Here is a 16,524-nt window from a genome sequence, read left to right on the forward strand (position 1 = left end):
AGACTTTGTAGAGTTACTCGCATATCTCTGAATGCATCCCTAGCCCCAAATTATCTTTTCTATTGCCTGTTACACTGGGAAGAAAATTATACTTAAAAAAATACTTAAATATTTTCACTGAAGTCTTAAGACTGCTCATAATAGCAAGATGCTTTGTTGGAGGGACATTTGTTTTCACAGGAGAAACAACCAAAGACACTAACACCTCACAGCACTTAAGTCCAAGTCTCTATGGCCATTGGCCTGTTACCTGAAGGGAACAGATACTGAAAGGGAGCTTTAGCCATCATTTCTGTCATCCAGAAAATATTTTTTTAAATAACCCAAGGATTTGTGTTTTCTGTTTCTTACTGTTGAAAGATCGTATTTGAAAAAACCAATCACAACTCAAATCTATGCATGGACAAAATTTCCATCTTTCACATACTACACAGAAAGTAGTCCTCAATAATTCCATAGAACAAGGGCATTTGTCACTCATATTCGGGAGGAAACAGTTTCATATAAGCGTGTTACTGTACCATTGCCTGAGGTCTGGTTTATAAACCTCGCGTCTACTGGAGCAGAGTCATGTATTTCACAGGATAAATTACTCTCTGCTACGTTAAAAACAGACACATGCACACATAATGAAAGCCCTTCTCCTCCACCCCTCACCTTAACATGCACATAAGAAACATCTTCCTTTTGCAAGGCTGATAAAAGCCTCACTCCACTGTCAGTTACCTGCATATATCCAGTTTCGGCTGTTTTTACAGCTGTGTCAACCAGACCTTCTCGACCAGCCATCGTATGAAAAAAAAATTCAGTGGGAGTCAACCCAGAATAGAAGCTATTAGCAACAAAGCCTTTTGCTGCTGGGAGCTAGAGAAGAGTGGGGGAAATGAGGTTAAAATTCAATGTACATTTTGTATGCATGTTACAGAAAAACAGGTTGTATGTCATCTAAATTCTTTCAGATAGTTAGCCAATATGCACACAAACACAGAGCAACCGTCTCAGCTGCATTTAGCTTTGAAGTTAATGTCTGTATTTCACATCTGAACAAAGGCTTCAAAACCCTTTCCTAGTTCTTTCAAACCTAATAGACTTACTTTCTTCTTCTCCAAGGCTTGTCATGCTTCCAGGCCATCCCTTGCAAACACTACACCAACTTCTAACACTTCGGCCTCCCTTAGAGTTGCAAAAATTGAAATAAGAATGTTCATGTTGCAATAGAATAACAAAGGTATTTGCAGTGCTGAAGACTAAGGAATCCAGAAAAAATAAGACTGGATGTATGTACGTAACTAATTATTTCAAATGGTTTGCTCTCGCCAATGAACTTTATGCAGGCATCCCTTTAAGCCAAATAACACCAAACTGCCTCCATGATCACATAGAACAATAGACAACACACAAAGAGGTTCATCTTAGAAGATCAGTTTTTTGCTGTTATTTAGCAGGTAGTGTTTTCTAAATCGGTAAAAAAGTTATAGTTAAGATTTAACTTTTTCCTTCTCATCTAATTCATGATGTATTTTTTCTTCTTTAATTTATTCAGGAAATAAAAGATTTTACATCACAGAATTCAGAAATCTGGACATTTAGTAACAAATGCAAGTGTCATGGCTACCTGACACTTGAGTTACTCACCACACTAACCAGATTGACAGCTGGTACCTAGAGCCGTCTCTACCAGTCATTAGATTTCGGATAGCAGTTTTAAAAAACCTAATCTTGCTGAATTACATTAAGAAGTGCATTGGACTCCTTATTGCTTCAAGCAGAACAGAAGCCAGACATGGAACGTTCACAGTAGCCTGTGAAATCTATCTGTCCTAGTGGAAAAAGAACTTAAAAACAGACTCCAGAATCATTCATCTGGTGTGTTTCACTTGTCTAAAGATACCAACACACACCCAGCAGTTGTCCTGGAGTAAGTCTTGGTGCAGTGAACACAAGAAAGGAACTTTAACAAGTTGTTTTTAGGACTCTCAGAACCAAAAATGTTTCATAAGACTTAATTTCACTAAAATAGAAAGGTCTAAGCAAGGGTTAGCTGTAAAAATTCAAGCTAACTAGACATCCTATGGCAATTCACAACACTACTGTTCACTCCCAAACCACATTCAAAACATCTTACATTCAGCATATGTGATCCTTTTCTTTCACCATGTCATGACAACACACCCTATCATACATCCTTCTTAAAATGGTTTAAGGCAATTTGTTTCACTTTTTACAGTTTATTGTAAACGTACAGAATTACCTTAGAATGTTTCTCAAAGTGAGGCAAGGATCTGTTCTCAAATCCATCAGGAACTCGGGAACCACTGATAGCCTGCTGACCTACACAAGCAATCATCTGGGATATATTAATAAAGGAGCCTGAAAAGAAAGCAAAAGGAAAAAAAAATCTCTCTCACAAATGCAGAATATCAGTGCTGTTCTGATAAGCTGTCTTCACTTCTATGAAGATCTATTATTTAGCTTCGTAATTCGTCAATGATGCATTTAGAATTACAACAGCTAAAAAAGCTTTTCTGTTATTTGTCCTGTAATTTCAGCATTTATGCAGAGATGGGCAACTAAGCTAGTCTACAACATACCTAACAACTCCTTTTAATTCTTTTTCTTTGTGTCATAGGCATTCATGCCACAACTGTTTGACTACAATCCTTTAAAAAACCTCATCTTGACTGACCTGGCACATTAATATAGCATTTCCAGTTGATTTTTGTATGCAATATAGATACTTGAAGTCAGAAATGCAAATGTAAACTTTTTATTGATGAATTAATTCAAATCTTAAGAACATCTAAACTATGAAGAGGATGTTTTCTCAGCTTACTATACCCAACCTGTACTTACTGAGAGGAGTCACTTCAAATCTATACGACATGAATTTAATACTTGCACAACTGACTGTATAAAATAAGCTATAAAGACAGAATAAGCCATTTTGAGAACAGTGATGGAGCAAGCAACCTACTTCCAGAGATTCGCTATCCCTACCTTTAGAACCACAGAGAGCCATGATAAGGGGACTGTTGCTCTTGTCCAGTTCTCTGAGACAGGCACTGCCAGCATGATCTCTGATAACAGAGAGCTCTTTAAGGATTAAAGCCTGAAATCCAAGATTCAGCATTGGTTAAAAATACCATACACAAACAGTATTCTACCAGTTGCCAACAATACCTTCAGTAGTCAAAGAGAATTCAACACACAATGAAGAGAAAGAAACCTAGATGTTGCTTTGGGTCAAACAAGTTTAACCTTTAACTAACATAACCTTCCAGTTTGCTGCACAAAAAGTCTTTGTGGGGGTAAGACAGAGGTAGCCAGGGCCATGACAAAACCATTTGTCAATAGCGCAAGCTTAAGCTAAACTGAGCATTGACCTAAATTCCAAGTCTTGTTGTGCTACATAAAAGATTACCACAAAAAAAAGAAAGTATTTTTAGATTGCTTTCAGAGAGTACAATGCTGATATCTCCAATTGTCGAAAACATAACAAATGTATTAAAAAAAAAAAAAAGGACGTACACCGGTGTCTATCCGCCAGAGAGCCACTATGAACCAGGCAACTGTAGCAGTACTTCATCATAGGGCAGGATTTTCTGGTGGTGTTATTTTGTTTTTGTTGTTGTTGCTGGGGTTTGTTTGTTTATTTGGGGGCTTTTGTTTGGTTGGTTTGAGTTTGTGGGGTTTTGTTTGTTTGTTTTTATTCTGTCTTTCTTTCTAGGTAAAAACTAGACACTGACTAGCCAAGAAGACAAACATATAAAGGAATTAAAGACAATGAAGAGTGTTCTTCAGCTGACTTAATTATTAAGTCTCTGTCTATAAGATTTTGGACAACATTCATTGCTCTTCATCCAAATTTCTACAGAAAAAAGAAAAAACCCAGCATAACCAAAGTCCACTTAACGTTTGCCCTAATAAGGCCCAAGAAAACACTTCCACAGAAACAGAAATATAACTAAAGCAATGTTTTGCTTCTTGGATTAGGTCCTTTGCTGTTACTGGTTTTTATTAACTTAGCAAATATTGACAAATGTAATTAACCCTGTTACAATGACCTATGTAATTTTATCATCTCATATGTCACCCCAATACATCCAGCCAGGAGGGAGGGAAGATTTCAGTTGTTCAGTATTTAGCCGATATATTTAGATACATACAAGCACTTAAATGTTAAGCCTAGACAAACTCAGCTAAAGTTGCATACCTAGGGATCATATTTGCTCATATTTTTAGGTTTCAGAAGACAACTTTGAACTTCAGAATTTACATTAATATATTCATAAAGTCTCTACAATGTATTGTGATTTAAAGAAAAAAAAATTACCTCTAATGTCTCTTCTGCAGTACAACCAGGCTGCTGCTGCAGCTTGCCAGTGTTCAGAGCTTCAATATACTCATCGCATTTCTTATAACCAGCATTCAGGAGCTCATATTTAGCTTTTAGCAGTCCCTGCCCAGGGGTTACATCACCAATTCCAATTGAAAATCCACGATTAGCTTTTAAAAAAAAATTATATTGATAGCTTAATCTCATATAGAGAAAACAGAAGTTAAATCCAGGAAATATTAGCATTGGGAACTTTGTTTTTTTCCTCTCATCATGTCATCGTGCGACTATCATAAGCATTTCATAAGCACAATCAGTTGTTTCACTGTTTCTGTCAGCTTCACAACTGACTTATTTTTTTAAACATAATGCGCCATATTTGAAGCAAAAATCGTGCTTGATTGTTCTGTATTTCTGCTTTAAGATACTATTTTACAAGAAAATGTACTTCCCCCATTACTTACAAAGATAGACAGGAGCAAGCCTGGCTAGTCGTGACATGGCATCTGCAGCTTCTACCTGTCCCCAGTCTCTCAGCAAGATGTAGAAGATGTTGTTCTTGGATCCCGAACCTAAAGTTCCTTTGTCCATACTGCCACTCATTAACTCACTGTTTTGAATTGTGACATCTAGAATTAAAAAGACAAAAAGAATTCATTGTTTTTCTAAAACACTACTTGAACTCCAGCAATCAGTTATGGAGTAGGTTTTTAAATGGTTCATGAAAAAAACAAAACCCCAAACCATACATTTAATGTATCTGTAGAAATGCATGCGTATGTAGGCAGAACAGCCTACAATCTAACCGTACCAATTTATTTCCCTTCCTCCTTAGAAAGGCAACTGTATCCAATTTAAGACTTGTGAGAAGCATTGTGAATAATCCTTTTTGTTAAAAACATAAAAATAAACTTCACTTCATTAATCAGAATAAAGTCTTCAATCAGTCTTAACCGTCCAGAATTAAAGTCCTCAATCACGCATAGTAAACCGAAGTTCTTTACTTATAAAGTAGAGCAACAATTTCAGAAGTGAAGTTACAGCTCTGTTACTCAAAGATTCTGACATTCAGTTCAACTCAATTGCCACTGGAGGCACAGCTTAAATTTAAAAAACACACTGGACTCAGATGTCTCTTTTATTACAAGCATATCATAACAACATCCATCCTGCCCGTAGGCCTGTACACATTGCCTCTGCTACACTTCTTCCTTTTGCTTCATCAGAAGCTTTCCATTTCAGGCACTAAATCTTCCTTACAAGCTTTAGCCTTTAAGCAGTTAAAAAATATCTTCTGTACATCAACTTCAGACACATTTTCTATGAGAGCAGAACAATATATGTTCATCCTCAACTTCATCATGCATTTTTCAAAGAAGAACTGGCATATGTAGATGGATCCAAATTCAAATCATTTTACGCAGAACATTATAGACATTTGCACACTGTACTCTATGCTCAATATTTTCAATGCGAACTTAGGGAGTCATCTTCTTGAACCAGAAGTCACTGCTCTGTCACTTATTATACACAATCAAAATATGATACCAGGATTTCTTAAGACTGGAGAATTTGCAGTGAAGTGCCTGAAAAGAATTCGTATTGCTTCAGAAATGAAGTTTTTTCAAAGAACTGAAGAGAGCCACCAAGGACATTCAGCAGCCTTCTGCATCATCTGCCATCATCAAACTCAGAAAATCGAAATTTTCCCACACTTTCTAAAATAAAAAGACTATGAAGCAAAGATGATGGCCTGTGTTCACAGAAGTGTGAACAGGATTTCTTGTGTGAAAAACAGTGTGAACTGTTGCCTTCACCCAACATTCCTCAGAGACTGAAGGAAACTGTGCCACCATGGTTATAACCAACTTCTCAACCACACACTGGTCCTATTTTCTAAAGAAACTGCTAAGTCTGGTGTAGAGTGGTAAATTGTAAATTGGTAAAATTGTTTCTCACATCAACATTACATGACAGAACTACGCAAATCAGTGGTTCCTCAACTCATACTTCTGCGCAACTAGGAGCCAACCTAATCCTGCCTGCTCAAGTTCCCTTCCATCTGTTATCAGAATATTAAATTAATAATAACGAGCAAAGCCTTGGTCATCTCCTACAGCCTCTTTAACCCTGATGCTTTGCATTCTGCCTGCCACTCTGACTTCCCTAACTGAAAAGATACAGATGGTTTGATATCCTAGGGATTCTTATCTTCCCTACTTATCGTAATTCCTTGCTGTTTGACTTCTAATCCCTGTATCACTACCCCACTTCAGCTATTCAGTTTTTCCATTTGCCCTCTGCACAACCACTTCCTAAGCTTCTTTGCTCTCATCTCTCTTTCACCTTCAAATATGTTAGTATCACAACAAGTCTAGCATCATAGACATTTTATTACAAGAAAACACCTCTGGTGTTCAGCATGACTTCAACTTTCTAGAAAAACTACTTAATTTTATTTTTCATTTAAATATTTACATGAAATACAGTGAGCTCAATAGCAACAAACTCAACTAAACAATAGCTATAATTTCTTGGCAGACTTCCAAAACACAATGACTTTAGAAGTGTCACTCACAAGAATCATTGTAACACAGGTCTTCCCCTTTGCCACAATACTGTTTGCCCTTGGTTCGTAGATTGGCTTTTACAGGACAATCATCACTGGGTTTCAGAATGAGGCTGAAAACTTGTTTTCCTGTCCAGAGTGTCACAGGCTTAGAGAAACAAAGGAAAAGAATTACGATTACAGAGTTTGATACAAGTACAGTAAAACAGCGAGGAAGAATTTAATCGTAAAATTGTTTTCTGTACAAAACCTTTCTATACCAAACTATACTTGTGGAAGTGCACAGGAGCATTCCTTTGAATAGGGAAGTATTATGCACTTATATATATATATATAAACACTGACTGCTGAATGGTTATCCTTTACATAAGGGTACGTGCATGCATTTAGAGAAACATTCTCTACTGCTCCCTCTTACTGTCATGTTTCCTTTTCTGATCAGAGAAGAAAAAAAAAAAAAAGATAATATGCTGCTGTCATTTTATTTCCCAAAGGGGTTGCAACATGTGTAATTCCTTCTTTATGTAGTGCCTTTGGTTTAAATTTTTAGGAGGTTAAAGATTCATATAATTATGTCCTTGTCTCAACTGTATTTAAATGTAACTGTCACAGCCAGTACTGAAATTATTCATTTGGAGTGACAGAAGCAGTCAGAGAATCACTGCTCTTGGCTATTAGCGCAACTTCATATAAATTTATAAAATTCACTTTACATGCTGCCCATAAATGCTCTGACCTTGCTTTACATGATATTATTATTATGCAGGGGAGTTGGCCTAGATGACCTTTGAAGGTCCCTTCCAACCTAAACAATTCTATAAGTCTGTGATTATTTATTGGTATTTCAATTTCACTTTCTGAATTTCCCTAACATTACACTTATTATCCTGAAATTAAATAAAGGGTATAAAAATGTATACACTTAGTATTTAACAAATTTTAAAATGTACCAAACTATCTCCAAACAATACTGTTTGCCTCAAATACAAAGTTAATCAAATACAGACACCCTTCAATGTACGTGAATGAAGGCTTAACAGACCCTAATCTAATAAATGATACTGTAGCTCTCTTCAAAGTTTGTGACAAACACACAAATACTCTGCTCTTCATAATAAATATTTCGTGTTCATGATGTAACAAAAACAAACAAACAAAAAATCACGTCTCACTCACTCTCTTTAATCTTTAACACATTGCCAGGTTAACAACCAAAGCACACTATTTCCCAGGTTTAACATCTCCTGTATTTGGGATACCGAAACCTGGAACTGTTGAGCATTTCACGACACTATTGAGGGCACCCAAAGGAATAACACCGTTTCTCCACTTAGCCCCATATTATTCTGCACAGCCAGTAACAGTGAGGTTACTAAGAACAATGCAGACAGACAGACATAGTCTGTCTCACAGCAGCAGGACAGTCGCAAGGCCGTGTTTGAACCCTGAAGGAGCCCTGCATCTGCGCTGCACCACGCAAGCTTGACTCTGTTCAACATCAGAAACCCTCAAACAAGTCCTGCGTAGCTTTGACCCTGAAATCTGATCCTTGCACTTTACACTTTGCAAACACACAATCTCATAGAAAACTAACATCAGAGGAAACAAGAACTGTCTCTGCTGAGAACATCCCCATGGGTCAGGAACACACAAGAGAGAAAGTCTTAGTAACATTAAAAAAATACTTTGACACACCTTCAGAATTGCTGGAGGCGGAAGACGAACTTTAATCTTTTCATCCTTGCCAACCAGGATAGAAGCTATAATTTGACACGCTTTGGCTCGATCAAAAAAGGTATCTTTTAATGTAAGAAGATAGGCACCTAGAATGTAAAAAATGATTAATTTGACAGACTAAAATGAGATTAAATTTAAAATCTATTGCATATTCAGTATCAATGACTTAATTCTAATACTAGTTACCTACTTACTATGCAAAATGACAGTTTGGACAGCTTCAGTTGTAAATATTTTCCAGATTTTTAATTGCTCCATACTCAAATTTCTAAAAATTAAAACCAGTGCATTTCTAGAATCTATTCTTTCTCTCAGACTCAGAGGTAAAAATAAGACCTTGGTATTATTTTTGGTATAACTTTCTTCCTTATATCCATTGGACATTTTCAAAAAAATTAAGGAAACTTGAAGGTATTTACTGTAGGTTAAAACTAATTTTTGACTAATTAATTCAACTCCTCTACCATAATTATAAGCAGTCTACATTGTCTACCTAACGTGTACAAATATCCCAAACATTCGTTTTCTCTGTTGGAGAAACACTGCAGAATATATGCAAAGGTAATAATAATTGCACCTACAAAGGCAGACAGTATCAGAAGAGATTCTGAGCACATCACTGTATTTCAGACTAACAGTGGCCTTACTTTCATAATGTCACTTTGGCTTGTGAAAGGAGAAAATTTTAATTAATATAGAAAAACTCTGGAAAAGACAGAAGTGATTCTGAAGGAATGACTGTTAAATCACACAGCTCTAAAATAAGCTTACATACACACCTGTGAGGAAATCCTGAATAGCAGCGATGAGAGGTTCTCCATTTCTTGGTGTTACCAAGTTCGCTTTAGTCTGCGTGACAAAACCAAAAAAATTATGCATTTGAAGACACTGATATTCTGTTTGTTATCCAGAAGGAAACTTACCATTTCTGACAACTATTTTAGCAAAAATGGTAAAAGCTTATTCTAAATCAAAATACAGCTTTCTTCAAAAGGTAGAAAAAATAAACTGAAGTTTCGGTTCACTACGGTCCATGCAAATCTATTGACAGTTAAGGAATAACTTTGGAACAGTTACTGGAAATTACACATTTTGTTTCCAAAGCAGAAGTTGCAATCAACTTGATGCATTTGGTAGGTTACAAGTTATGCTCACTACAGGGCGCTAGTGAAATATTTCAAGTTGTGTGGTCCCCACTGACACGCAATAACCAAGCCAGTCTCTTCCACTAGCCCCATTTCTTATGTCTTACTCAGACTACTGTTCCAGTTCATCAACCCCCTCATGCACCACAGTTTCACCTGAACTGTTCACAGGCCTGGACAAACCTGAATTACACACTTTGACGAGGGCTTTAGCTCCCAAATCAGTTCAGCAAGCCAACACATGCTGCAGCCAATGTCGGTACGTCTGATGTAGCAGTGGCATTCAGTCACCCTAAAGGAGCAACGTACTGGAAAATCCTCAGATTGCTCCTACTGACTCTACTTTCACACCACAGATCAATGCCTACAACCATCGGATCCCTCTTTATCTACCCTCCTTTCTCCCTTTTTTCCCTGCCCTAAGAGCCTCCTGTCTCCTGTACAGGCACACTATTGCTGCCTCATTTCCAGTTGGTCTGACTGCCTGCAGCTGCTGGGCTGTCAGACCAGAAAGCAAAGCATGCTTGGTAACAGAGACACCCTATTTTGGTAGCAATCACTAAGTCAGGCAGAAACATACTAGTGACATCTACTTATTTAAAACCACTGAGTTTTCCACAGACGCTAAATATAAGTCTACTAGGCTACCATTGCGTAACACTCCTAATTTATTCTAAATTCCCTTTTGCAGAGCTTTTGCACAGCTTCACAGTTACACATTATCCATAACCAGGAACCTCGATAGGATTTCAGATTTCACATGCAAGTTAAGAAATACAGGGCTCAGCCCATCCGTCACTAGCAAAATCCTAACCCCAACATTATCTGCATACCCCCATTAAAACAAGTGCTTCTGCTTTTGCTTCTTCTGTCTGAGGAAGGTGAAGGTTCATCTCATCTCCATCGAAGTCTGCATTGTATGGTGTACACACACATTCATTAAATCTGAATGTCCTATGAGGTTTCACTCTAGCCTGGGGGGAAAAAAAAAAAAACAAAACAAAAAAACAGTGATGCACATGCAGTCAAGCATGCTAAAAGATGAAACGCCATGCCTGAGTGGTGCTTCCTCCTAGGCTTTATCCTCTCTTTTTATTACAGACATGAGTCAAAATTTCTGATTATAGAATTGAACTCGACCAGGAACTGACAGAAGTTTTACTCAGGTTATATTATACAAAGGTAGCTAATAACTTCTATTATGAATCATTTATAGAAAGCGCAGAAAACAGCATGCTTTTTAGAGATCACATCACCTCTAAAAAATTAAATGCTTACACAAAAACAGATACTGAGGTCAATTACAGCTATTAACAGAATCGTTCAGACAGCATGCTGCCCAGTTACACACCAATCCCCACGCAAAAGCACAACTGCACCATATTCGTGCTCAACCCCACACAGTGTTTCACAAAAAGCTGTTTATTTTTATGTGTGCAAGAAACAAACACCAGCGAAGGTAAATCACCTAATATTCAAGGATGCGCTACCTGTGTGTTAGGATGTGAGTGCACTTACAATGTGAGCCATGATGCTCAACTTATGAAGAGAGGGCTGTCGATTGAAGAGAACTATGTCACCGTCTATAAGATGCCGCTCCACAATATCACCAAACTTCAGCTCCTGGGCCATCTTTTCTCTGTTTCCGTATTTCAAAAACCTTATAGTCACACATAACAAGGGAGTCAGAAGTAAAGTCAGAAAGATGTAAAAACAACTGAAAATAAATTCTATGTTTATAATGCAAGTTCTTCCATTAAACGTTGGATTCTTTGTATTACAAAAACTAAGAGACAAAACTGTTGTGGATTGCATTGTTAAATATCAGCCCTGCTGCCATTTTAAATAATGAATGTATTTGTGACATTAGTTAACAAAGCTACAGTTATTAGTAAACCAAGTAAGAAAAAATGCTACTTATAAGTAGCAAAGTAAACAATAAAACAATATAGCAATATAACAATATAAAACAAGTAGCAAAGTAAACAATAAAAAGCAAACAAACAATGAATTTGCTTCAACTGTATCAGGGAGTTTCACTCATATGCCATCACTTTGTCTACCCATGAACTGACCACATCTTAGCTCTCCCATGAAAACAGCCAGTACAACGTGCCCAAAACTGCCTGTTTTCATTTATCTCTGTACTACACCCTCTATTCCAAACAAGAGAGACTCAGTCATTACCAAAAAAAAAAACCCAAACACCACCTAATTGCAGTTCACTACCATTTATGTGCACTTAAGTTTAAATCCAACAGGTTATCCAAAAAGAAACTGCACACTAAACCTGAGGAGATAAGGACAATTTTTTGTTACTGCCTTTTATGAAAGACTCTAAAAATACATTTTAATCCCTGTAGGCATAACCGTTTTTACAGAGCAGTAAGAACAAGTTGAGGGGGAGAGACACAAGGTGAATCATTACAGATAAGCATGATACCGTTTCATCTGTGTGTGCCTTTGCTGTATGAAGTTGGCTCCGGGATGCACATCAGGGCCATTACGGACAAGTTTCCTCATGAAATTAATATTTGCTTTGTTCACCTGTTGCATAAAGACTTCAATCAGAAACAAATGAAACACATTTCAGGACCTCTTGTTTTCACTCATGGCTTTTGCATTATCAAATCTTAGGCTCAACTCACAATTATCCTCACAGCCTCCAGCTGCTGAAGGGAACAGGCAGGAGGGAACAGAGAAGGAAAATGTAAGGCACTCATAGAGCAAAAGATACGAGTGAAGCTAAATTTAAAAAATTGGGAAGTAAATTCAGAAATAAAAATACTCAGCTACTTCTCAGACAGATAGACCAATATATGGAGCTATGTATGAGTTCCAAAAAGGAAAACTCTTCTCTCTTGATATGTCACTCCTTACACCACATGTCTTCACAGTACTTGCATATATTTGATAGGACAACCTTCATTCATCAGCAGCAATGAACTGTCAAAGCGTCACTGAATGACATTTTGAACACAAAGCAATACATTCACTTCCTTTATAGTAAGACTACAAAGAAGGACAACACTGATGTCTGATAGAAAAAGGAAAAAAAAAACCACAAGCATAGAAAAAGTTTTTGTTCTACACTACTTACCTTTTCAGGAAAAGTTAGTATTTTAGCAACATGAATAGGCACTGCCACTTCATCTATTCTTAAGTTAGGATCAGGTGAAATGACTGTTCTGCCAGAGAAATCCACTCGCTTGCCAGACAGATTGCCTCTAAACCGACCTAACAAAATAAGCAAGTGAAAACTCTTTCATATAAAAGTTGTTTTCAAAACATTATTTGTTAAGACAGCACATTAGAAAATCTTTCAAGGTACATCACTGAAGCACAACACAATAGTAGCTGAGAGGTGCTTTGGAATAGCAAATATTGGTGGCTTAATTAAAAAACAATAATTAAAACAACTTTCTGTACAAACCTTGCTTTCCCTTAAGTCTCTGGACAAAACCTCTGGTCCATTTTTTGGGTGCCATGTTGAGAGGAATTCCTGAGAGCTCACTGTTAATGTACAGGGCACACTGCAGTTGAAGAAAGTCCCAGTCTTCCATTATCATCTGTGTTTTGGCTCCCGATATCCTATGCTAAACAAAATAGTCATCCAGTTCAGAAAATAAATATAACAACACATATTAAACCAGCAAATAATTTTTCTGATATGAGTACACCTCTTCTTTTGAAAATAATGTTAAAAAAATCTTCATACATTGGAATGAAAAAGGTAGGATAACTTTGTAACAGAATGCATGTTATAGCATAAGGCCATTTACAAGAGAAGCCAGAAAAAAAAATTCTTTTGACTAGCACAAGCTTTGGACAGATGCTCACAAAAATATGCGTTTGTTTAAATCACATTTTTCCCAAGCCACTGAAGTTACACTAATGTAACTTCACAGACAAGAAAATCACCAGTAGTTAACAATTCTTAAATCATGGGAGAGTTAGGGCTCACTTGATTTTGTTTTCCTGACAAAAGAACAGTTTTGAAAAGCCTGAAGTGTATTAGTTTCATAGAACTGTTCTTCTGAACAAATAATAAACTGACAAATTTACTTCTAGTCTCAATTTAATAACCATGCTAACTGAAACCTGATTTCTTAAGAACAGATGGTGGAATAAAGGAAGGACCAAGATGTACTAAAAAAAGAGGAAGGTCTACTTGAAAACAAAAACAAAAAACCAACCAAACAAAAACCAAAAAACAAAAAACCAAAACAAAACAAAAACCAACAACCCAAAAGGCATAATGTTTTAATTTTAAGTGATCACTCAAAAAGCGGTACAGTCATGAGAGAGGGGGGGAAAAAAAAAAAAAAAAAAAAAAAGAGAGAAAGAGAGAAGAGTTTACAGACCAGAACTCAAATGAAAAAACATGTCCCATGATCCACCAGCAGATCTTCAGCACTGCAAGCACTGCAAGCAGCCAATCAGGCAGCTCCATTTGAAGAAAGTTTCTCTATTTCTTTCAATAAATCCCAAACAACACAGCAGTACAGTACAGACTGCTTGCTAGATTGTAACCAGTAAGACAAAGTAAAAAGACTTGCTCTATTCAATTCTAAACAATTTTTTTCAAAGGTAACAGTCTTCAAGAGCTTGAAGGATGACTCACCTTTTTTATTACATCATTGAGGAAAATTATCTCTGTCAGCTTCATCGTTAAGTCATCCTCGTTTGTGCCAGACTTCAAGTCACTCACCACAGAGGGTCTGATACACAGCGGAGGCACTAAGAGTCGCGTGAGGATCAAATCCGAAGGTTTCCCTGCTTCTGGGTTCATCAGGAGCAGAGGGATATCTTCTGCTGGGATTCTTTTGAAGAGGTTCAATACTACTAAAGGATTTAAGTTTTCCTACAGAATCCATTGGAGAAAGGGAAAAACAAGCCATCATGTAACAGTTTCGACACCTCCCCCCTATTGGATCACCACAAGGCTTAAGCTGTTACATTGAAAACCTTTAAGGAGTTTTATTTCAAGCACAAAAAATAGCGGAAAAAAAAAAAGTCACAATTAAATTCACCTGAGCTCTTCCTAGTAAGGGTTCTACTTCTTTGTTATGTTCTATGGCAGTTTCAAAGGACTGGAAAAAAGTAGATACCATCGGATCTACCACTTTCTTATTAGTCTTGTACTTTTCATGTATTATTTTCAACAAACCACACTTCTTCACAGTTCCTGCAAGCAAATAAATGTGTTCTTTTTAAAACCAATATGAAACAAACAAAAAACCAACCACCAAATAAAAGCCTTAAAAATGAGTTAAGCTACAGTTCTAAAACTAGGTAAACCTTCAGTGAACACAAAAATAAAAGAAAACTTTATCAGCTTTATTAACCAGTTTCCTAAATCCTCGGAACACAGAAGACACTCAGGCGATGTCCCCTCCTGTGGCTGGCTTGGTTTGCCCAGGTCATGATGAAGCTTCTGAAGCTGAAAGCAGGTGGTTGAGCCCCCACTTTAATTCTGCTTCCCCTCCATCACAGCGGAGATTTTTTTAAAGTAGAAGTTCACACGCTAAAAACAGGGCCAGGATGTGCCATTTATATATAATTCCACTACCTTCTAAAGTAATTTTAGAAAATAATTGTAAGAAGAATCCGACAACTGTTTTCGTGTCATGCAGGTAGCAGTATTCATAAAACTTCCACAGATTAGTCCGAGTGCTTTCCAAACTCTGGTTTTAGTGAAGTATGCTGACCTACCACTTGATTTTGTAAATGCCTATTGTTTGTGCCCCCCACAAGTTTATGTGGCACTTATAATGAAGCAGCTCTCTATTTATTCAGGCTGTTGATCATTACAACCCAAAATTTTCATGAATTAAAAACGTAAAATTTTGAGTTATGAATTAACTATGCACTATGACTGTAACACTGAAAGTCCTTTAACAGCAGTACCACTTGTTCAGAGTACATAAAGAAAAAAATGTATTTTGAAAAACAAATGTGAAATCTTATTAAGATACTCTTCCCTGAAGAACAAAGTCCCGTGTAACCCAAGATCATCACAGCTCAAATACTGCCAAACTCCAGAACATACCCTCTTAGAAGATGACAAACACATCTAGTATTAAAAAAGATAACTTAACACAATGATGAAAAATGAAGTTAAATCAAAATTAAAGTCTACAAATGCTTCTAAGTTAAGGTATTGATCACTGACAATAGCTCCCAGTGTTTTTAAAAACACATTAAAAAGTCATGGCGTTTTTTTTTCCGTTATTCGAGTATCAAATATTGGTTACTGCCATGAAGAGATAGCACATCAGAGAAAACAAGCAAGTAGGACAATGTCTCTATCCACGTAAATGAGATGTGAGAAAGCACATCCTTGGCATTAAGAATGAAATTACCAGGTTCTTAGTAAAGGCCAGAGAATATATCCAGTAGCTGTGGAACGAACAAGGATATTCAGGAGTTTGATGCCTATCACAGCCACCAAGGTAAAAACAATCACAGCAGACAACTACCACTAACTCCTAATGCCAACACTCACCATTAAAGGCACCGCAATAAGGACAAGTGTTTTTCTTCCGGCACTTTTCAGACACTTTCTTTTTTAGCCCTCTCTTCTGAAGATATGTAAGGCCAGGCCGCTTCAGGTAATCCAAAAATTGTTTTTTTTCTTCCACTGACAGCATGATACGGCAACAGGTTTTGCATATCATCTTAAATGTAAATGCATATAAACACAGTTGTTTAACAGACACATCCAGAGTTGTAAC

At 36.9% G+C, this 16,524-nt stretch overlaps 1 protein-coding gene across 2 annotated transcripts in view; it reads right to left on the reverse strand.

Annotated features, from left to right (window-relative positions):
* POLR3A (RNA polymerase III subunit A) overlaps positions 1 to 16,524 on the reverse strand; it is a 35,910-nt gene that overhangs the window by 17,553 nt on the left and 1,833 nt on the right. For both annotated transcript variants that reach the window (XM_065639148.1, XM_065639147.1), the window contains exons 4-19: positions 16,296 to 16,467; positions 14,821 to 14,975; positions 14,412 to 14,651; positions 13,221 to 13,383; positions 12,888 to 13,024; positions 12,231 to 12,334; positions 11,306 to 11,447; positions 10,621 to 10,761; positions 9,422 to 9,491; positions 8,601 to 8,728; positions 6,915 to 7,053; positions 4,801 to 4,965; positions 4,334 to 4,506; positions 2,998 to 3,109; positions 2,252 to 2,370; positions 727 to 864 (exon numbers count right to left, since the gene is read on the reverse strand). In XM_065639148.1, the coding sequence (XP_065495220.1) occupies positions 727 to 864; positions 2,252 to 2,370; positions 2,998 to 3,109; positions 4,334 to 4,506; positions 4,801 to 4,965; positions 6,915 to 7,053; positions 8,601 to 8,728; positions 9,422 to 9,491; positions 10,621 to 10,761; positions 11,306 to 11,447; positions 12,231 to 12,334; positions 12,888 to 13,024; positions 13,221 to 13,383; positions 14,412 to 14,651; positions 14,821 to 14,975; positions 16,296 to 16,467 (2,298 nt within the window). The remainder of the gene's footprint in view (positions 1 to 726; positions 865 to 2,251; positions 2,371 to 2,997; positions 3,110 to 4,333; positions 4,507 to 4,800; positions 4,966 to 6,914; positions 7,054 to 8,600; positions 8,729 to 9,421; positions 9,492 to 10,620; positions 10,762 to 11,305; positions 11,448 to 12,230; positions 12,335 to 12,887; positions 13,025 to 13,220; positions 13,384 to 14,411; positions 14,652 to 14,820; positions 14,976 to 16,295; positions 16,468 to 16,524) is intronic.

The sequence above is a fragment of the Caloenas nicobarica genome, chromosome 7 (assembly GCF_036013445.1).
Source record: "Caloenas nicobarica isolate bCalNic1 chromosome 7, bCalNic1.hap1, whole genome shotgun sequence".
Taxonomy (NCBI): Eukaryota; Metazoa; Chordata; class Aves; order Columbiformes; family Columbidae; genus Caloenas; species Caloenas nicobarica.